Genomic DNA, 16,690 nt, shown 5'->3' on the forward strand with positions numbered 1-16,690 from the left:
AAGTAGAGGTAAAAATGGTTTTGGGACACTATTGTTGATAGGAAATCCCTTCCGTTGGCGAGAAGGAAATAGAAAGTTTCTTGAACCTGACTATTCGATCATGTTTAAAACACTGCACTTAATTAAACATTAAATAATCTGAAAGTAGGGCATTTTTCAACTGTCGCTCACCGGAAGCGTATAATGAAATTTGAGAGATATTATCCCGGATTTAGAAAATCATGCAACAAACGAATCAGGATGGAAACTGGAAGCAAAACAGACCAATATTCCTGAAACTTCAAGATAACTTGATGATAAATACACCCACTTTTTGCGGCGTATTGTGAAACTGTAGAGATGAGATCACGAATTTAAATAACCCATAAAACACTGCGGATGGCAACTGGACGCTAAACAGGCAACTATTCTTGACATCGAAACTTCAGAGAATTTTGAAGGAGTATGCATCCTTTTGTGGTGTGAGAAGTTGAAGTAGGATAAAGGACAACAGCAAATACTAATTTCATGAAGCAGAATAATCAGTAGTCAAGCCGACCCAAAGGAGGATAACCATGTATTGAATTAACGATGTTCAAGTGCAGTATAACGCACCAGGGCGCCAAGAATCTTATCTTTTTAAATTTGCCAGTGGTTGGAACTTTCGGTTATCTTTTTTCATCATTTTTGTTTTTATTGTCAACTACTGTTTCTTCCTGTAGTCCCAAAGCATGATGGGATACACAGTGCATAAGTTGTCAACTCAGCCTGTACATGTGTAAAGTGCATTGTTGTTTGTTATTTCTTGTCTTTTCTTTTGTTTTTATAAATGAATCTTGGTTCCTACTAGAATTAAAACGCAACCATAATAACAGCAAAATTTATACATATAGTGCAAGCTAAATAGTTGGTATTTCAACATGCTTTGATGAGTAGAACAAGAACTTACAATCGTCATACAAAACCAAAACATAGAAAGGCATCAAAATTACAACGGGTCCTTAATGATTTTATGTGTTCTTGAACATTAATAACTATAAGTCTTGAAACAGTATTCTGTGGTATCTGGTCTTTGGGTTCATTGTCATACCTTACGTAATATCAAACTAAAACTTTTATCAAATTTGTGTATTTGATCACAGATTACTGTCCAGTTCCTACTTTCGTAGCTTACACCATCTGAAAACAACAACAACACGCGTACAGAAAAAAAAACGAATTGTATTCCAGCGATGAGGATAGATATTGTAAATAGAAAAAAAACATAGTAGATGGACAAATTGACAGACAATTTCAATAAAGCTTGACAGCCAAAGTCACTTACTGTCTTCATTGATGCTTCAAATCTTGCTATTCCCATACAAAACACGTCTGCGTCATATATACCAGTCTTCTTTTCAGGGGGACGGTGTCGTACCCTCTGATACAGTCCTGTGTATACGTCTGTTACATTTGACGTCCTACAGTATTGTACGCTTACTTTACTCACGCGGTGAATAACTTCCTGCCCACTGTTTTACTGGCAAGCAACTTATTAAGTGGAAAGGTGCGCACCTTTCGTGTAATGTTGCGTTCAGGATGTACATGTATAATAATAATTCGAACAATGTGGAGAATTTGGAAAAATGTGATGTGTGGTGTATAAGGTATATGTGATAGTAACCTTGGTGAATTTCGGGATGGTCTTTTTCCTTTGTAATACGAACTATGACGACAGAAAAAGAGGTTCAATTACAATGTTGTCACTTTTGCGGCTAAAGGTGCACTTCCACTTAACTCCGTATCGACCTTGAACGTAAAACAGAACATTGAGATCAATTCTCTTAAAATTATTGAAAGTTTATCTTGATTGGATAATTATTGTACTCAGGGTGACTTTAAAGTTTATGTTTTTCCATTTTGTACCAAAACTAGCCATACAGGTATCTTTAAAGTCGACAAAGTGAGTAAACATACCGAAGGGTGTATGCAATTAGCCTGCACTTAATCTTACAGGAAACGGTGTGATTGATGAAGAAAGTTGGGTATAAAGCCAAGGTGCAAGAAAACGATGGCACGCTCCTACTCCTCCTCGCCGCCAAAACCGCGCCGTCCTGTTTTCGCTGAACAAAGGTATCTCGGCCCGTATCGGGTAGCACATGGACAATGTGAAGAAATTATGATCGCGGTGACCCTGACAACCCGAAAATTTGTTAGACAAACACGTGCGGTGAATGACTCGGGGGGTCTAAGTACGGCTAAGTGACTCGAGGGGGTTGCGGCGTTTCTCTGAAGTGCCGATCTTTGACGGAAATACCCGAAATAGACACCGGTCGATGGACGCAAGCGATTGGTGGCAAGCAATACGCTAACAATTGCCATAGGGGCGAGGAACTTCCAAAAAACCGAACCGGCAGTACCGACTAATCTTTTTGTTTCTTTATAATTAAATTCTTTTTTGGTGCATCTGTGAATTATTTTTCAACAACAGGAATTTTTCCGAGCGGTAACGTTGATGATTTCATTATTCGTACGAAGTTTACTTCGTGCACTACACAGGCCAGCATATGACGTCAGAGTCACCTGGTCGCCGTCAAGGTCGCCAATTTCTTGAAGAAACGGCAAAAAAAAATGAATGCTGGATGCGTGAGAATTTACCTATATACGTGAAGACAAACGAAAACATGTAAGGTATGGCCGTAATGCAATACGATCTCTCAGAGGTTTTCACTGGGCATAACCGTGGCCTGACGTCCGGTCACAATAGACTATATAAAGGGCTGAGCTGAACGCAGAGCCGATAACAGCTTTCTCCTGATTCACTGGCGGACAACAACAAAGAACTGAGGTAAGCCATACGAGATTCGAAATAGAAGTAGGTCTGGTCGCGTGGACAAATGTGCTGCTGCTTAACGCTCTCTGTTGTAGTTCTTTTCAATCCCTGTCATCGTGGAGCAAGGCATGAGATGGAGAGCAAAGGGGGTAAAACTTCGCTGACGGCTCGGAAAGCAGCAAGGCGACGAAACTTCACCGACCTCCGCCGACTTTAATGAGCTTCATCTCCGCAAATGAACAAAAGCAGAGCATTTTCATCGCGTTTCGGATATCCACGATGATTGCGATGTCCATGCATCAAATTCGTCGCCCTCTTTTTAAATTGTATTTCAATTGCAACTGCAGTTTGTAATTTAGTACTATTCCTTCGCCTGTATTCAACAACACTCACAGAAATCTGCGTCACCTGATCGCATCGGTTTAGTTTCATCGTTGCACCGACAAACAAACCGGTGGTACTGAATGATCGTTCGTGTCAACCCTATACCATTTCGATTTACCGCGAGAAATGGATCGCTTCCAATTTTCATCTCTTCAGGCAGAAACAGCCGTACAAAAAGAGAATTGTTTGGACAGCCCTATTTACAAGTTGTCACCATCTCTTTCGTTTTATTACCACTGCTCTATTCTGATTGCCTGTTTCTTCGTGCGTAGCTCAGTTACCGCTTAGCTTTTTCGTTTTCTTTCTATAAAAGTGTCTGTCAACCTGCCCATTCTCTTCCTCTTTCTCCTATACCCTCCTCTCTCTCTCTCTCTCTCTCTCTCTCTCTCTCTCTCTCTCTCTCTCTCTCTCTCTCTCTCTCTCTCTCTCTCTCTCTCTCTCTCTCCTACCTCACTCACTCACTCACTCACTCTTTCTTTATCTCAGTTACTCCATTAGCTGTAACTTTTGGACTACCCAATACTCAAAGGATCAGCTCTGTTTGCAAAATACAGTTATTTGTTTTCTCTAAAATCATGTCGAAACACCCATAGCTTTCCATCAACGTGTTCACACGGCCGCTGACATGTATGTGTGTGATGTTTGATTTATCAGTGGTAACAACTGAACTTTAAGTCCGACTTAATAGAATTAATTGCAAACGGTAGCATTTCATATTCTACACTACTCTGAGGCATTCACTGTGTAATTGAACATACTGTAGCGAGAATAATTAGAAAACGCACCTACTGTCTTTTGTTTTACAAAACAAAGGTATTGAAAATAACATCGAAAGTAAGAGCTAATATTCATATATATATATATATATATATATATATATATATATATATATATAATATATATATTATATATAAATATATTGTTCAGTTGTAGGTAGTCAAGTAATACTGATTTAATGATGAACTCAGAGTTTCATGCTGTTACACGATCAGCAGACAACTGCTGGAGCAGCAAAGACGCGCCTTCATTGGTTTATATATATATATATATATATATATATATATATATATATATATATATATATATATATATATATATATATATATGTGTGTGTGTGTGTGTGTGTGTGTGTGTGTATATCTGTGTGTGTGGTGGATGTGTGTGAGTATGTGTGTGTATGTGTGTAGATAGATAGATAGATAGATAGATAGATAGATAGATAGATAGATAGATAGATAGATAGATAGATAGATAGATAGATAGATAGATAGATAGATAGATAGATAGATAGATAGATAGATAGATAGATAGATAGATAGATAGATAGATAGATAGATAGATAGATAGATACGCAGAAACAAAATCCATCAGCATCACTCGCCCTTCTGTCTCTCTTCATGGTTGTCTAGGTGATTGAAGAGCAAAAATCCAAACATTCTTGCTCAATGACAGCGTTGTTCAGTCACGTTGCAAACTTTGTTTTCAGGAATCTCAACACTAAGCTCATTTCCCCTGCAGTAACATTCCCTTTGCGTGAGAGTCGAATTTCTTTCAAAAACAGAACAATTCAGGCATTAGGAACTTCTTTGAACGATATCCAAAACAAACGCAGCTCTTGGAAGTCCGCCAGACTGTTTTTTGTAACCCTACTTCTGTCTTTCATTCCACGGCAGGAATCTTTTTGTTGCCACGATGATGACAACGTCGACGTACCAGAAATGTGCCTTGTTTGTTTGTTTGGGATACCTTTACGGTTTGGTGGTGGCAGTCCCGATGGACCCTAAAGCTATGGTAGGTGTGCTTTGACTGTCAGTAACACGATCCCTCGTGGTAGCCGAGGTTGCCTGAGTAAACGGAGTTTTTGCAAGCGGTCTCTCGGCTTCCGTGCCGCTGATTTTTCTTGTAACAGCGGGCGCGATTTTTTTATCATGAGCTGGCAGGCGAATTGTATGAATTGAAAGAAGCTCAACATGCATATGGAACTTCTTTTTATTTGTTTATTTGGTTTGTTTTATTTTTGTTTTGTTTCGAGTTTTTTGCATGGTTTGCTGTAGGGTAGTGTGAAGTCATATGGCGGGGAAAGGTCGGGTTTGATGATGTGCTTGGGAGAAGAGGGAGGGCAGTGGGAAGCTGTTTAGCTGTGTAAAAACCAGTAAACAGAGTGGAAACTAGCGGAGGGTCTATTTTTTTTCCAATTGAAGGGGATTCGCTGTATGCGAACAGTTTTCACTTGCCATTCAAACATCAATTTTTTTTTCAAAATAATTTAGAATAGTATATTTGCGTGTAAATACCCCGGATTACAAGTTCTGGAAGTCGGCTGGCTGGCTACCGCTGATCTCTGTCTGAAAACTGGACGGCACATGTTTGCACTGTCATTTCGTTTTGAACATGTCTCCATCATTGTCCTCAGGCCCGTCATTTCAAATATTGCTTTCAACGCACGACTGAAATGTCTGTCACACTGTCTTTCAGAGCTATCTCTCAAAATACGGATATCTGAAGAACACAAGATCCCCTAGTTCACTGGAAATGAAAGAGAGCGTGATGAACTTTCAGCGGATGGCCAACCTGGAGATGACAGGCGAGCTGGACAGCGCCACCATGCGACACATGCAGATGCCACGCTGCGGAGTGGAAGACATGATCGGGTCCGCTGTTATGGGAACAAATCTCAATAACACCAAAAGCCCTTTATGCCTCATTCAAGGAAAAGGAGATATACATTAGCAGGTGAATATAAAAGACCTTTGAAAGAATTTCACTATCAAACTATCTGTTCTTGGTGGACATAAACAAATAACCTCTTTTCAACTATGTTAATGATTATGATACAATATAAAATAAAAATTTCAAATTTGGTGGATTTTCAATTGTATCAACACAAAAAAAAAACGCCCATCCGCTAGAGACAACGCCGAAGGTGTTAAAACAATATCTACTTTCGAGTCCGTATAGTCTTCGCCATGTCGTCAGGGAGAGCTTTGTGAATATTTCGTGTCTTCAGATTCTGGATGTGAAATGAACAACACTGATTATGTAAGAATATCGCTTATTAATGAAACTGTAATCTCAATCGTCAATAATGTACTTTTAAAAATCAATGTTCTACTCTGAGTTTATAATCACAAATATTTCGAAAGGACTAAGCGCTTCTTTTATACTGGGTCCACTGCAATCACTGTGTAATATACGGCTGTTTACATTGTAATGATGTAATAGTTTCAGTCAAACTATTTTCCATTCGTATTACCATTTGCAGTGCGAACCCCAGTCCCGAGTCCTTTCGACCACGGGAGATTTTTTTAGTTCACACCAAGGTACACCGTATCGCCGTGTGTTGACGCCAACGACGCTATAGATGTACTTAAGCTTACCGGCTTTCCGCATCGTGTTGTATAGCTTGCCAACATGCACAGCGCCCCCTGTGAAACAACATTCATGTCTTTGATTGCCCGCAGGATCAAAATGGAGCAAGAATGACCTCACATACCGTTACGTCAGCTATACGTCAGATATGTCCAGATCAGAGCAGAGAGCTGCCATTTCCCGAGCATTAGATCGCTGGAGTCACGTGACTCCTCTGACGTTCACCGAGGTGACGAGTGGACATGCCGATCTACTGATAGAGTTTGCAGAAGGTGTGCATAGCGACGGGCCGTATGCTGCTTTTGATGGCCGAGGTAAGGATATTTCAGTGACAATATTGATGTTCCGATTGTTTGATATATCAGTTTGATATATCAGTTTACTGATCAATTGATTGATTGGTTTATTGATTGATAGTGATTGACAGGACGGTCGCTAATTCCAAGCTAAATGATATAATTGCTTTCCAAGCTAAATGATATAATTGCTTTCTTCAAATAACCGTTTAGACCAATTTAAAGTGCAGCCTTTGATGTGTATATATATATATATTATATATATATATATATATATATATATATATATATATATATATATATATATATATATATATATGAATGAATGATAAACGTGTCTGTAGTAGGCCTATATCGATTGGGGATAGCTGTCTATATATATATACGCATACACAATACATAATTATGTATGCTCTGCCTTTAGCATCTATCACAGTAATTTTATACGAGGATATCTGTATTCTTTGATAGATAGATAGATAGATAGATAGATAGATAGATAGATAGATAGATAGATAGATAGATAGATAGATAGATAGATAGATAGATAGATAGATAGATAGATAGATAGACAGATAGACAGATAGACAGATAGACAGACAGACAGATAGATAGATAGATAGATAGATAGATAGATAGATAGATAGATAGATAGATAGATAGATAGATAGATAGATAGATAGATAGATAGATAGATAGATAGATAGATAGATAGATAGATAGATAGATGGATGGATGGATGGATGGATGGACTGACGGATACATACATACATACACATACAATTCTATTTTTCTATCTATTTATTTCTATTTCAGGAGGTGTTTTGGCGCATGCGTATTTCCAGAGGACGGAGATTTACACTTTGATGACGCCGAGCTTTTCACCGTCTTTACAAGCAGGGGAACTGATCTGGACTTTGTGGCGTTACACGAACTCGGACACAGCTTGGGTCTTGTTCACTCCGACGTAAGGGGCGCTGTAATGCAACCCATTTACCCCGGATATAACCCTGATCTGCAGCTCCACAACGACGACATCTCAGGAATTCAAAATTTGTATGGTAAATGACTAAATAACGTGCTATATTCATTTATATGAATAACACACTTCTAAATTTCACCTCTCTCTCATCTTTAATATTTTTTTTCGAAATAACATAAATAAAAAAGTTCACGGCTACAAAAAATTCTAATGGGCATTCTTTCTCGTAAACGTTAAACACAGTGGTTGAAAGTAAGGCCATTACAAAATAATATTCTTCCTCGGATAATTTTTTTTCTCCAGAAACATTGTTATTGAAGACTTGGAGCCAAGATTGTACAAACTGTTCACAATAAGAGAGGCATTACACATACAGGCAGTGTTGACAGAAGGCGGGTTCTAACATTTGGGCGGGTTTTTTTATTTTACTTCGAACCCATGTTTTAGCCCCTTTATCACTAGTCCCGACACGTTTTAGATAATGGTTTTACATGTACACATTTGCCGCGATTTCAAAACAAAATTCCGCATTGGATAAGTAGAAGCGGTGATTCCGAGGAACAATTAAATTATTCATATTTTTTATTTTTGTATTTTTTTACAAACCCATTTGACATCTAGGCAGGCCCACAGGTAATAACGACGAGAGCAGCGAGGAACAGGCAGAATTCCCGACAAGAAAGCCAGACAATGGTAACGACGAGAGCAGCGAAGAACAGGCAGAATTTCCGACAAGAAAGCCTGACAAGCCGGATGGTGAAATTCCTGATTCATGCACGACAAATTTTGATGCCGTATTTACAGGTGAGCCTTAGAAAAAAAGGCGATATAATCATTACATTGTTGGGACGATGTCGATTACGCCCTCTATAATAAAACAATATTTCTACGCAAGAGCCTGGGCGGCCTTAATGTTTTAACAAATCTTGTCATGTCTTTTTAATTCGCATTAAAACAATATATTTCAAGAAATATTACGGCGAATTTACACTATCACTGAAGCGTCTTCACGCAGTAGAGTGCCAACACATCTAGTTTTACATACAGATGAGAGCAGCTTTGCTGGCGTTCATGGTCGAAATAATGACCTTGCTTTCGTTTGAAAAATAACATTACTGGTAAAGAACTCCACTTTTGTCGTTTGACTAAACCCCCCCCCCCCAACAAAAAATAATTGACGGGATGAATTCACTTTTATCGATGGTATTATCTTACTGTAATAGGAGTCGAAGTCTACCCTGCAGACACCGAAGTATGTCGACACGACGTCATGTAACAATTGGTTGAAACTTTAGAAGAAAGTCAAGCACGTATGGGTCTGAGATAGAACTAAGTCTACCTGCAGACCGTTGGATCTTTCAAAATAACACATTCTCCAATATTGTACCCATGGCCACCCCGGATATTAAAACCAAAGATCGGCAAGGCACACTTCAAAAATACCAGAAAATTAAAACCATACAATATAGTAATATTTTGGTCGATTATGACTTATTTCAGATTCCAGTGACGAAACGTTTGCGGTGAAAGGGAAACATATTTGGAAACTAACTGATGACGGCATCGCCGACGGATATCCCGTCAAGCTGAATAAAGAATTTAGTGGTCTCCCTGGCAACATAAACACTGGTTTTACTGCTCCCAATGGCAGAACGTATTTCTTTAAAGGTAATCTAAATGAACTAGTCTTTGTAAAATTATTGCGAGGCAGACACTCATATGTTTCATTATCTAAATCTCATTGACAGAGAAAACATAGATACATACATAGATACACACATACACAGACACACACACACACACACACATATACATAATAACACAAATGACTTCAAGTACAAAGTAATGAAATCTGTTACTTAAGTTTCATGTAACAGATTTCATTACTTTGTACTCGATGTAATTTTTGTTATTATTTATAACAGTCTGCTTAGCATCGAGCACTTTTATTTTCCACGAGGATATCTGTATACTTCGATATATATATATATATATATATATATATATATATATATATATATATATATATATATATATATATATATTTGCAATATTCTGATTTTAGAGAGTAAAGAAGAGAAAAAATAGCCATAAAGGACATAAGCTGTAACTTGTGGCAAGTTTTTCCGTATTCTGCTTCTGCAGATTAACGTGTCTGACCCTAATCCATTTGTCATGCCGAAATTTCGAATATTCTTTTTTTCAACACAGCTTGTATGTGTGTAGTGATCATTTTTTATTGTTTACAAATGAATTTTAGTCCGGACTTGAATATAATTTTCAACAATAACAATGGAGATTATACTCATATAGGTTGTGTTGATATGCTAAATACTTGGCATTAAATTACAGTGTAGGGATTCAATGCAGAAAGTGTAGGGAAACCACAAAACAAAAGTTATGAAAAAATAGCTAAAAAGATACAGCTTATGGAGCTTTAAAAGTTATCATTGGTTTTAAACTTGAAGAGAGCATAAGCACAAGTTTTTGTCAGAAAAGAACAAGAGTTGAAAAATATCTAACCTATTGTATGTCTTCAGGGACTCGATATTGGCGTTTCTATGGACACCACTTGGAGCCAGGGTATCCCAGGAGTCTCAGAGGCACTGGTGTGCCGCGCAACCCGGATGCGGCGTTCGTCTGGAGCGGCGATGGGAAAATATACTTCTTTAAAGGTTCGAGGTACTACATATGGAGTGACTACACCGAGGCAGTCATACCGGGAGGAGTCAGGGATATCCGCCGACACTGGAGGGGAGTACCGCCAAAGTCGACGCGGCGTTCACGTGGATGGACGGCAAAACGTACTTCTTTAAAGGCGATAAATACTATCAGTACGACGACATGAAAATGAAAGTGGCACCCGGCTATCCCAAGTCGAAATCCACCGACTGGTTAGGCTGCATGTAGGGAAATTTAGAAATACATATTTTACCCGGCTGAGGTGCCATACCTCTGTCGTTGACCGCAAACTTAAGTTGCAATAGCTAGATTACTGTGTCCATATGTGTAGCAGTTAATTGAGCACGATTAATAACGTTTATTAATTTTAGTATTCAATTAAAGGTTTAAAAAATGACATATACTATTCGTGATAGCCATAGACTATGTTTTTACATTTTTATATTAAAATAAACGATCATGCCGGTAGAGAACAGAGATTATCATACATTTTCATATCGAATTATCTCTCTTGAAAATGTTATAACTGTTTATTTATTATACAGGTTTCATGTAAGATTTCGAAGTATAGTTTTCATTGAAGTGTTTGAATTACATTTACATATATAAAAAGCGTGACATTCCCTCACAAGTACTTAATTTGCCTTCGAACTAACAGCATACAATCATTTTGGTAGGGTAAGCAGCAGCAAAATGACTTGCGCCCTCATCGGTGATTTTAGCTTCAGTCTGTCATAAACGTTTGGTGAGGGCGGATCGCTTTTTTGTTCAGTTTTCGTAAGAATAAATCTGAGTTTTAACATTGAATTTTAATGTAAGAATTGTTTTTGTTATCATTTTAACTTTTTCCTCACTTAATAAAATATGATCACAATCAATTAGTTCTTTACTTTGACGTGTTAATTCCCCATTTAAAAGTTGGTGTATTTCAGTGTGTGCGACGAAGTTCGACCTTCATATAAATTTCCTTAAAGAGAACCACACTTTCACTCGAAAACGAATAGTGTTCTCTCTCTCTCTCTCTCTCTCTTCTCTCTCTCTCTCTCTCTCTCTCTCTCTCTCTCTCTCTCTCTCTCTCTCTCTCTCTCTCTCTCTCTCTCTCTCTCTCTCTCTCTCTCTCTCATATCACAGTTTCGCCATGCACAATGCCATTGAAGATGACAAGGACGGAACTCTTATCACAATAAAACGTCCATTCATTCCATGGATTATTTTAATAATCAATTCCGTATCAATAAATAACATGTAGTACACAAAATATTGAGGACTAAAATGCGCTCTCAACAAACGATGGCAGGTTACATATTGTTGAAAGTTTAACTTGGACCCAATATTCGGCTGCCAATAGTTTGATATTAAATTGACAAATGGTGTCGAGATGAGATCACCGAACTATAACGCATAATAGTGGATCAAACCGTAGAAAACACGACATTTGATTTTGCTCCTCATCCAATAAAAGTGATGCGATTTTCTTTCATTTATTATAAGTACTTCAGTATGAGATTACCACAGAAAAGTTTTTTCCACTGAATGAAAAAATCATTTTTCTTTCTTCTTGACCATCTTCATAATAATGAAGTGATATCAGTTTCACACATTGCATCTATTAATTTTACAGATACGATATTCATAGGTTATGTGTCATCTGTTTTTAATATTTCTTGTTGTTTTTCTGGTTGTACTGTGCTGAAATCATTGTCATAACATCAACGTAGAATTTTCCTCCACTGAACAGATAGAAACAACATTTTTTTGATCATTGGTACCATACTTGTGGGAATCAAGTTAAAACAGTTCGGGCACTATATGTGTTCCAAAATAAATATTGCCAGGAACTGTGGCACCCGACAAAAAAGGAAAGAGGACATTGCACTGCAGATTTCGATCTCAATCTTACTCAACCTTTGTGTCTTTCACGTGACGAACACGTTTTCCTGCTGTAAACACCCTCTGATTGGGGAATGTCGCCAGCTACCTTGCCATTTGCGAGAACTGCAACTGATTTGGTTTCCTGGAGAGGGCGTGTGACGTCATCTGCGCAACCTTCGCCCAGCAGATTTCTGGGAAACTTAATCCCTTCCACGGAGCCTCCCTCTAATGACTTCCGGACGTTTTCAGCGAATGCTATCTCATCCATCCTGGGTTCGAACATCGGACTCAAAGGGTCTTCCAAGTTGGGTTGAAAGAACAGGAAGAGAATGGCTTGTACGACGTGCTCCAGATTGTACGTGCTCTCCCAGTCATCAAGCAGATCTATGCATACATCGGCCTCCCTCTCTCCAAACGCTAACACGTTCTCTATGTTTGGATGGTAGATGGGTGTCAAGCAAGCAACATCCGGGGCATACAATGGATAACTCTTTGAAATTCGTATCTGTGGGCGAAAAGATCAGGGGTTAGTTCGCTAGATAACAAAGCACCGCTGCTGTCAGTTAATTCGATGTTCTAATGTCAATTTGCATTAAAAACGGAATTTGACGCTCTACTGTACTGTGGAATGCTTTATTTTCACTTGGAATTTATTTTCGCCATTTTCGATAGCCCTTTCTCCTCTTACATAAATTCCGAGTGAAAATTTTAATTTTCTTTTTTACTTTGCATGTTAGTCAGACTAGACGAAGTGAAAATAAAATCACAGTGAAACATTGAAAATCTGTTTTCAGCTAGAATGAATTCTAGTGAGAATAAAATAGTCCACAGTATACAGCTTTTGTATATGTAATCTGCAATGTTCTTGCTCTCACACAAGGAAGATGCGAGCTAGGTACATGAGTACTCCACATTTAGAAGGGATCATTTGCATAACATTTTAAGGTAGAACGCGCCTCAGGGACACAAATTTTGACTCTCAGACTTTTACAATTCTTTTCTTAAATACCACTTGTTGGGGTTCATTTTAAAGCTCTTGGTGTACGAAAACTTTTCACCGGCTTAGTTTTTCGAAAATCGAAATTTCAATTTTTCTCCATAGAGTTAACACGGGGATGGCGGTCATTTTGAATTTTAAATATCGGTAAATCTTGAGTTATTTGTTTTCCTAGTACCAAAATTTGCACGGTGACCCCCGATTTTTATTCGTGATTTTGAAAGAGAACTGTTGAAAGATTCCTTGAGGAAAGTTTGGGCAACAGTTTAAGTCTTTCATTTTCGAGGCGCGAACTACCTTAATGCTGAAACGATGCTCGTAAATATAGTTTACGTAAATGCATACTAATCAATCTCGTATCTTGCACAAAGAGTTGCTCACGATTGAATTTTAGCCAAGGTAATATAGAACATCGTATTTAAAATGCATCGGGGGAAGAAATACATACATTTGTTTTGCTGAAGAATATTTTGATAAATACAACCAAATTAATGTTACTGCTATTTTACCACAAAGAAGACGTTAAAGAAAAAACCCGTTTGTTTTGATGAAGACTGAACGAACGAATCTCCAAACCATTGTTATTTCTGGAAAGAAAGGAAATAGATAAGTAATGATTGGCTTTTAATTACGATTGAGCTCCTGCTAAACTTACCCGAAAAATGAACTGGCCACCTTTGTATAACCCATCGTCGGGAGCTATGGCAACAAGAATGGTGCTGTCTTCGCCAAAATCAAGTACCTTGGCTTGACCGACAGATAGGTCACCAATCGTCTGCATGAGATAGTATATCTCCTTAGTGACACTTCTGAGCATTTTGAGCGTTTTTAATATTTCTTTCGTCAAAGAAAGGAATCTAATTTAGAATCTGGAATGAAGTAAATCCCGTGATCCCGTTTTATATCATAAACCGTTTTTCCCCTTCAATACAGTCCACGGTCCCTCGTTATGATGCTGCGTCAACGAGCCACCTTGTTGTTAGAGGGCGCGCTACAACAACCAGTTGCACTCTCGTTGTGACGTCACAGCAACACCTGTTGCTATAGAGCTTTTTACGTCACAATGTCACTATGTCCTTTGTACCCGTATAAAGACAGCAGGGCGAAATATGAACCTTCTCTGACGCACTCACTCAGTTTTTGTAGGGCACATTCCAATGGCCTGATTCTCACATACTGAAACGTGATGTCTTCAAATACCCCAGTTCGTCAAAAGCGCTTATGGTACACGCTGTTCACGTGCCTGTATTGTTCCTTCGAATGTCCATTTGGCTGGAATCTCCGGCCACGGTGACCCAGGACTAACATCTGAATCACCTACATGGCGTGTACAGTGGCTGTCATCACATTCACACGACGGGTCTATAGTATAAATAATCTCACATTCTGTCGTCTCAGCTGGCTTTCCAAATGACTCATTGAAACATTCTCGCGTCAGCCCATTTATAGTACCGAGGCTGGGATTGATATAGCTGGTGAAATGTTGTGAAATCAGTGTCGAAACGATATTGAAAATGCTGAAGCACTACACTTGGATGGTGAAATCGTCTGCAACGCAGATAAAAAACCCCAAAACATGCATGAATGTGGCTTCCTCGTTTTGAATTTTTGCGTGATGCAATAGTTTGTAAGGGACCTTCGGACTCCGTCAAGGGAGACTTCATTTAGGACATGGGGGGGGGGGGGTCGTCGGTCTATAATTCGGTACGGTCGTACCTGAACAGTTCCAACTACAAAGTACAGGCGGTGCATCAATTGGCGGTTTTGGCCAAATACTGATTTTAAAAAATCTACATATTTTCTACCAAACGATTGGTCAAAATTGAACACAGTGAATGCCAAAATGACAGAACAAAGGAGACGAACCTTTAGTGTGGTTTTCTAATCTAATCATACCATTGTACCGACTTCAGGAAAAGCCAAGTAAAAATAAATGTATATACATTTTATCTGAAATGGTTTTGAAGTTAGGAAAAGGAAATGGCATTCTTATGACAATATTGGCGGTTTGTTCAAACCAGAGAGAGAGAGAGAGAGAGAGAGAGAGAGAGAGAGAGAGAGAGAGAGAGAGAGAGAGAGAGAGAGAGAGAGAGAGAGAGAGAGAGAGAGAGAGAGAGAGAGAGAGAGAGAGAGAGAGAGAGAGAGAGAGAGAGAATGTGTTGCTCTGTGATCAAACGACTGAAATCCAAAGGATATCGTTGAAACATGATGTATGACGTACACGGTATGTATGTACTGTATGTATGTATGTATGTATGTATGTATGTATGTATGTATGTATGTATGTATGTATGTATGTATGTATGTATGTATGTATGTATGTATGTATGTATGTATGCATGCATGCATGCATGCATGCAGGCAGGCAGGCAGGCAGGCAGGTAGGTAGGTAGGTAGGTAGGTAGGTAGGTAGGTAGGTAGGTAGGTAGGTATGTAGGTATGTATGTAGGTATGTATATATGTACACATGTATGCATGCACGAACATACGTATTTAGGTATGTGATTGTTTATTAGCGCGCGTTTTGTGTTTTGATATTGTTGCCACACAACGGTGCCATAAGAATTGATGATCGTATAACAAAGCCTACTACGGAAAATAATACCTACTATCAAACCGTAATAAACTTTGATTAGTCACAAAATTGCCGCTGTAAATAACGATACCACGTAACACAAACTCTCTTCAGCCCCGACGCAAAATGAAATGGTTCGGCCCTTATGATCACCGACAGTACATAGATGAATGAATCTTCAAGTTCTTTGGATGGGTTGATGGATATCACCAAACTACGTCGTTCCCCTGTTGCTACTGTTGACCCATACGTATGTTTTACCTAACAACGGTTAAGCGTTACTTTTGGCGCAATCTTACCAAAGAGTAATTTATTGATTAACTATGGTACCGAAGAACATGAAGAATGTCGGTAGAATAACTTTTGCACGATGTCATGGCAACGTGAGGTTGAGAACAGAAGTTCAGATGTTTGTAAACAGGGCAGGTGAGCAATTTCTTTCTTTAATTTTTATTAATGAGGTACACAGGAAAGGGGCGAGGGTTAGCTGTAGCATATTTCATCGTCATTACCAGTCGGGGAATTTTATCAAGAATCGCAGACGGGGGTTTTCCTCGTGAAAAAAAAGAGGGACAAGCGGACCGGATGGACAATTTATTGAAATCGTAACGGAGGGATAGTTGCGAGGGGATGTTACCGTCGACGAAACTTTTTAATTCTCTTCAAATTTCTCAGGTTATATGTCAAAAGCGCCTCAGTCTTATTACGTTTCTCAAAATTGACCCAGTAGTCAGCCGTCCCA

The 16,690-nt window shown here is 38.7% G+C and overlaps 1 protein-coding gene and 1 pseudogene across 1 annotated transcript; one reads left to right on the top strand and one right to left on the bottom strand.

Moving 5' to 3' along the window:
- The first annotated feature begins 2,670 nt into the window (after positions 1-2,670).
- LOC139132335 (matrix metalloproteinase-19-like) lies at positions 2,671-11,289 on the top strand (annotated as a pseudogene).
- A 390-nt stretch (positions 11,290-11,679) lies between these two features.
- LOC139132352 (uncharacterized) lies at positions 11,680-14,958 on the bottom strand. Its single transcript, XM_070698718.1, has 2 exons — positions 14,029-14,958; positions 11,680-12,881 (listed from the first exon to the last, which is right to left on the bottom strand). The coding sequence occupies exons 1-2, from the start codon at positions 14,188-14,190 to the stop codon at positions 12,405-12,407; spliced, it is 639 nt and encodes a 212-aa protein (XP_070554819.1). The 5' UTR covers positions 14,191-14,958; the 3' UTR covers positions 11,680-12,404.
- Positions 14,959-16,690: the final 1,732 nt, after the last annotated feature.

Source organism: Ptychodera flava, chromosome 1 (assembly GCF_041260155.1).
Source record: "Ptychodera flava strain L36383 chromosome 1, AS_Pfla_20210202, whole genome shotgun sequence".
NCBI classification, from domain to species: Eukaryota; Metazoa; Hemichordata; class Enteropneusta; family Ptychoderidae; genus Ptychodera; species Ptychodera flava.

Excerpts from the sequence above, each read along its gene's own strand:
- LOC139132352 (XM_070698718.1), bottom strand. The coding sequence starts at position 14,190 with ATGCTCAGAAGTGTCACTAAGGAGATATACTATCTCATGCAGACGATT. Across the intron at positions 12,882-14,028 it reads GTGGCCAGTTCATTTTTCGG|ATACGAATTTCAAAGAGTTA; the intron begins GTAAGTTTAGCA and ends TTTCGCCCACAG.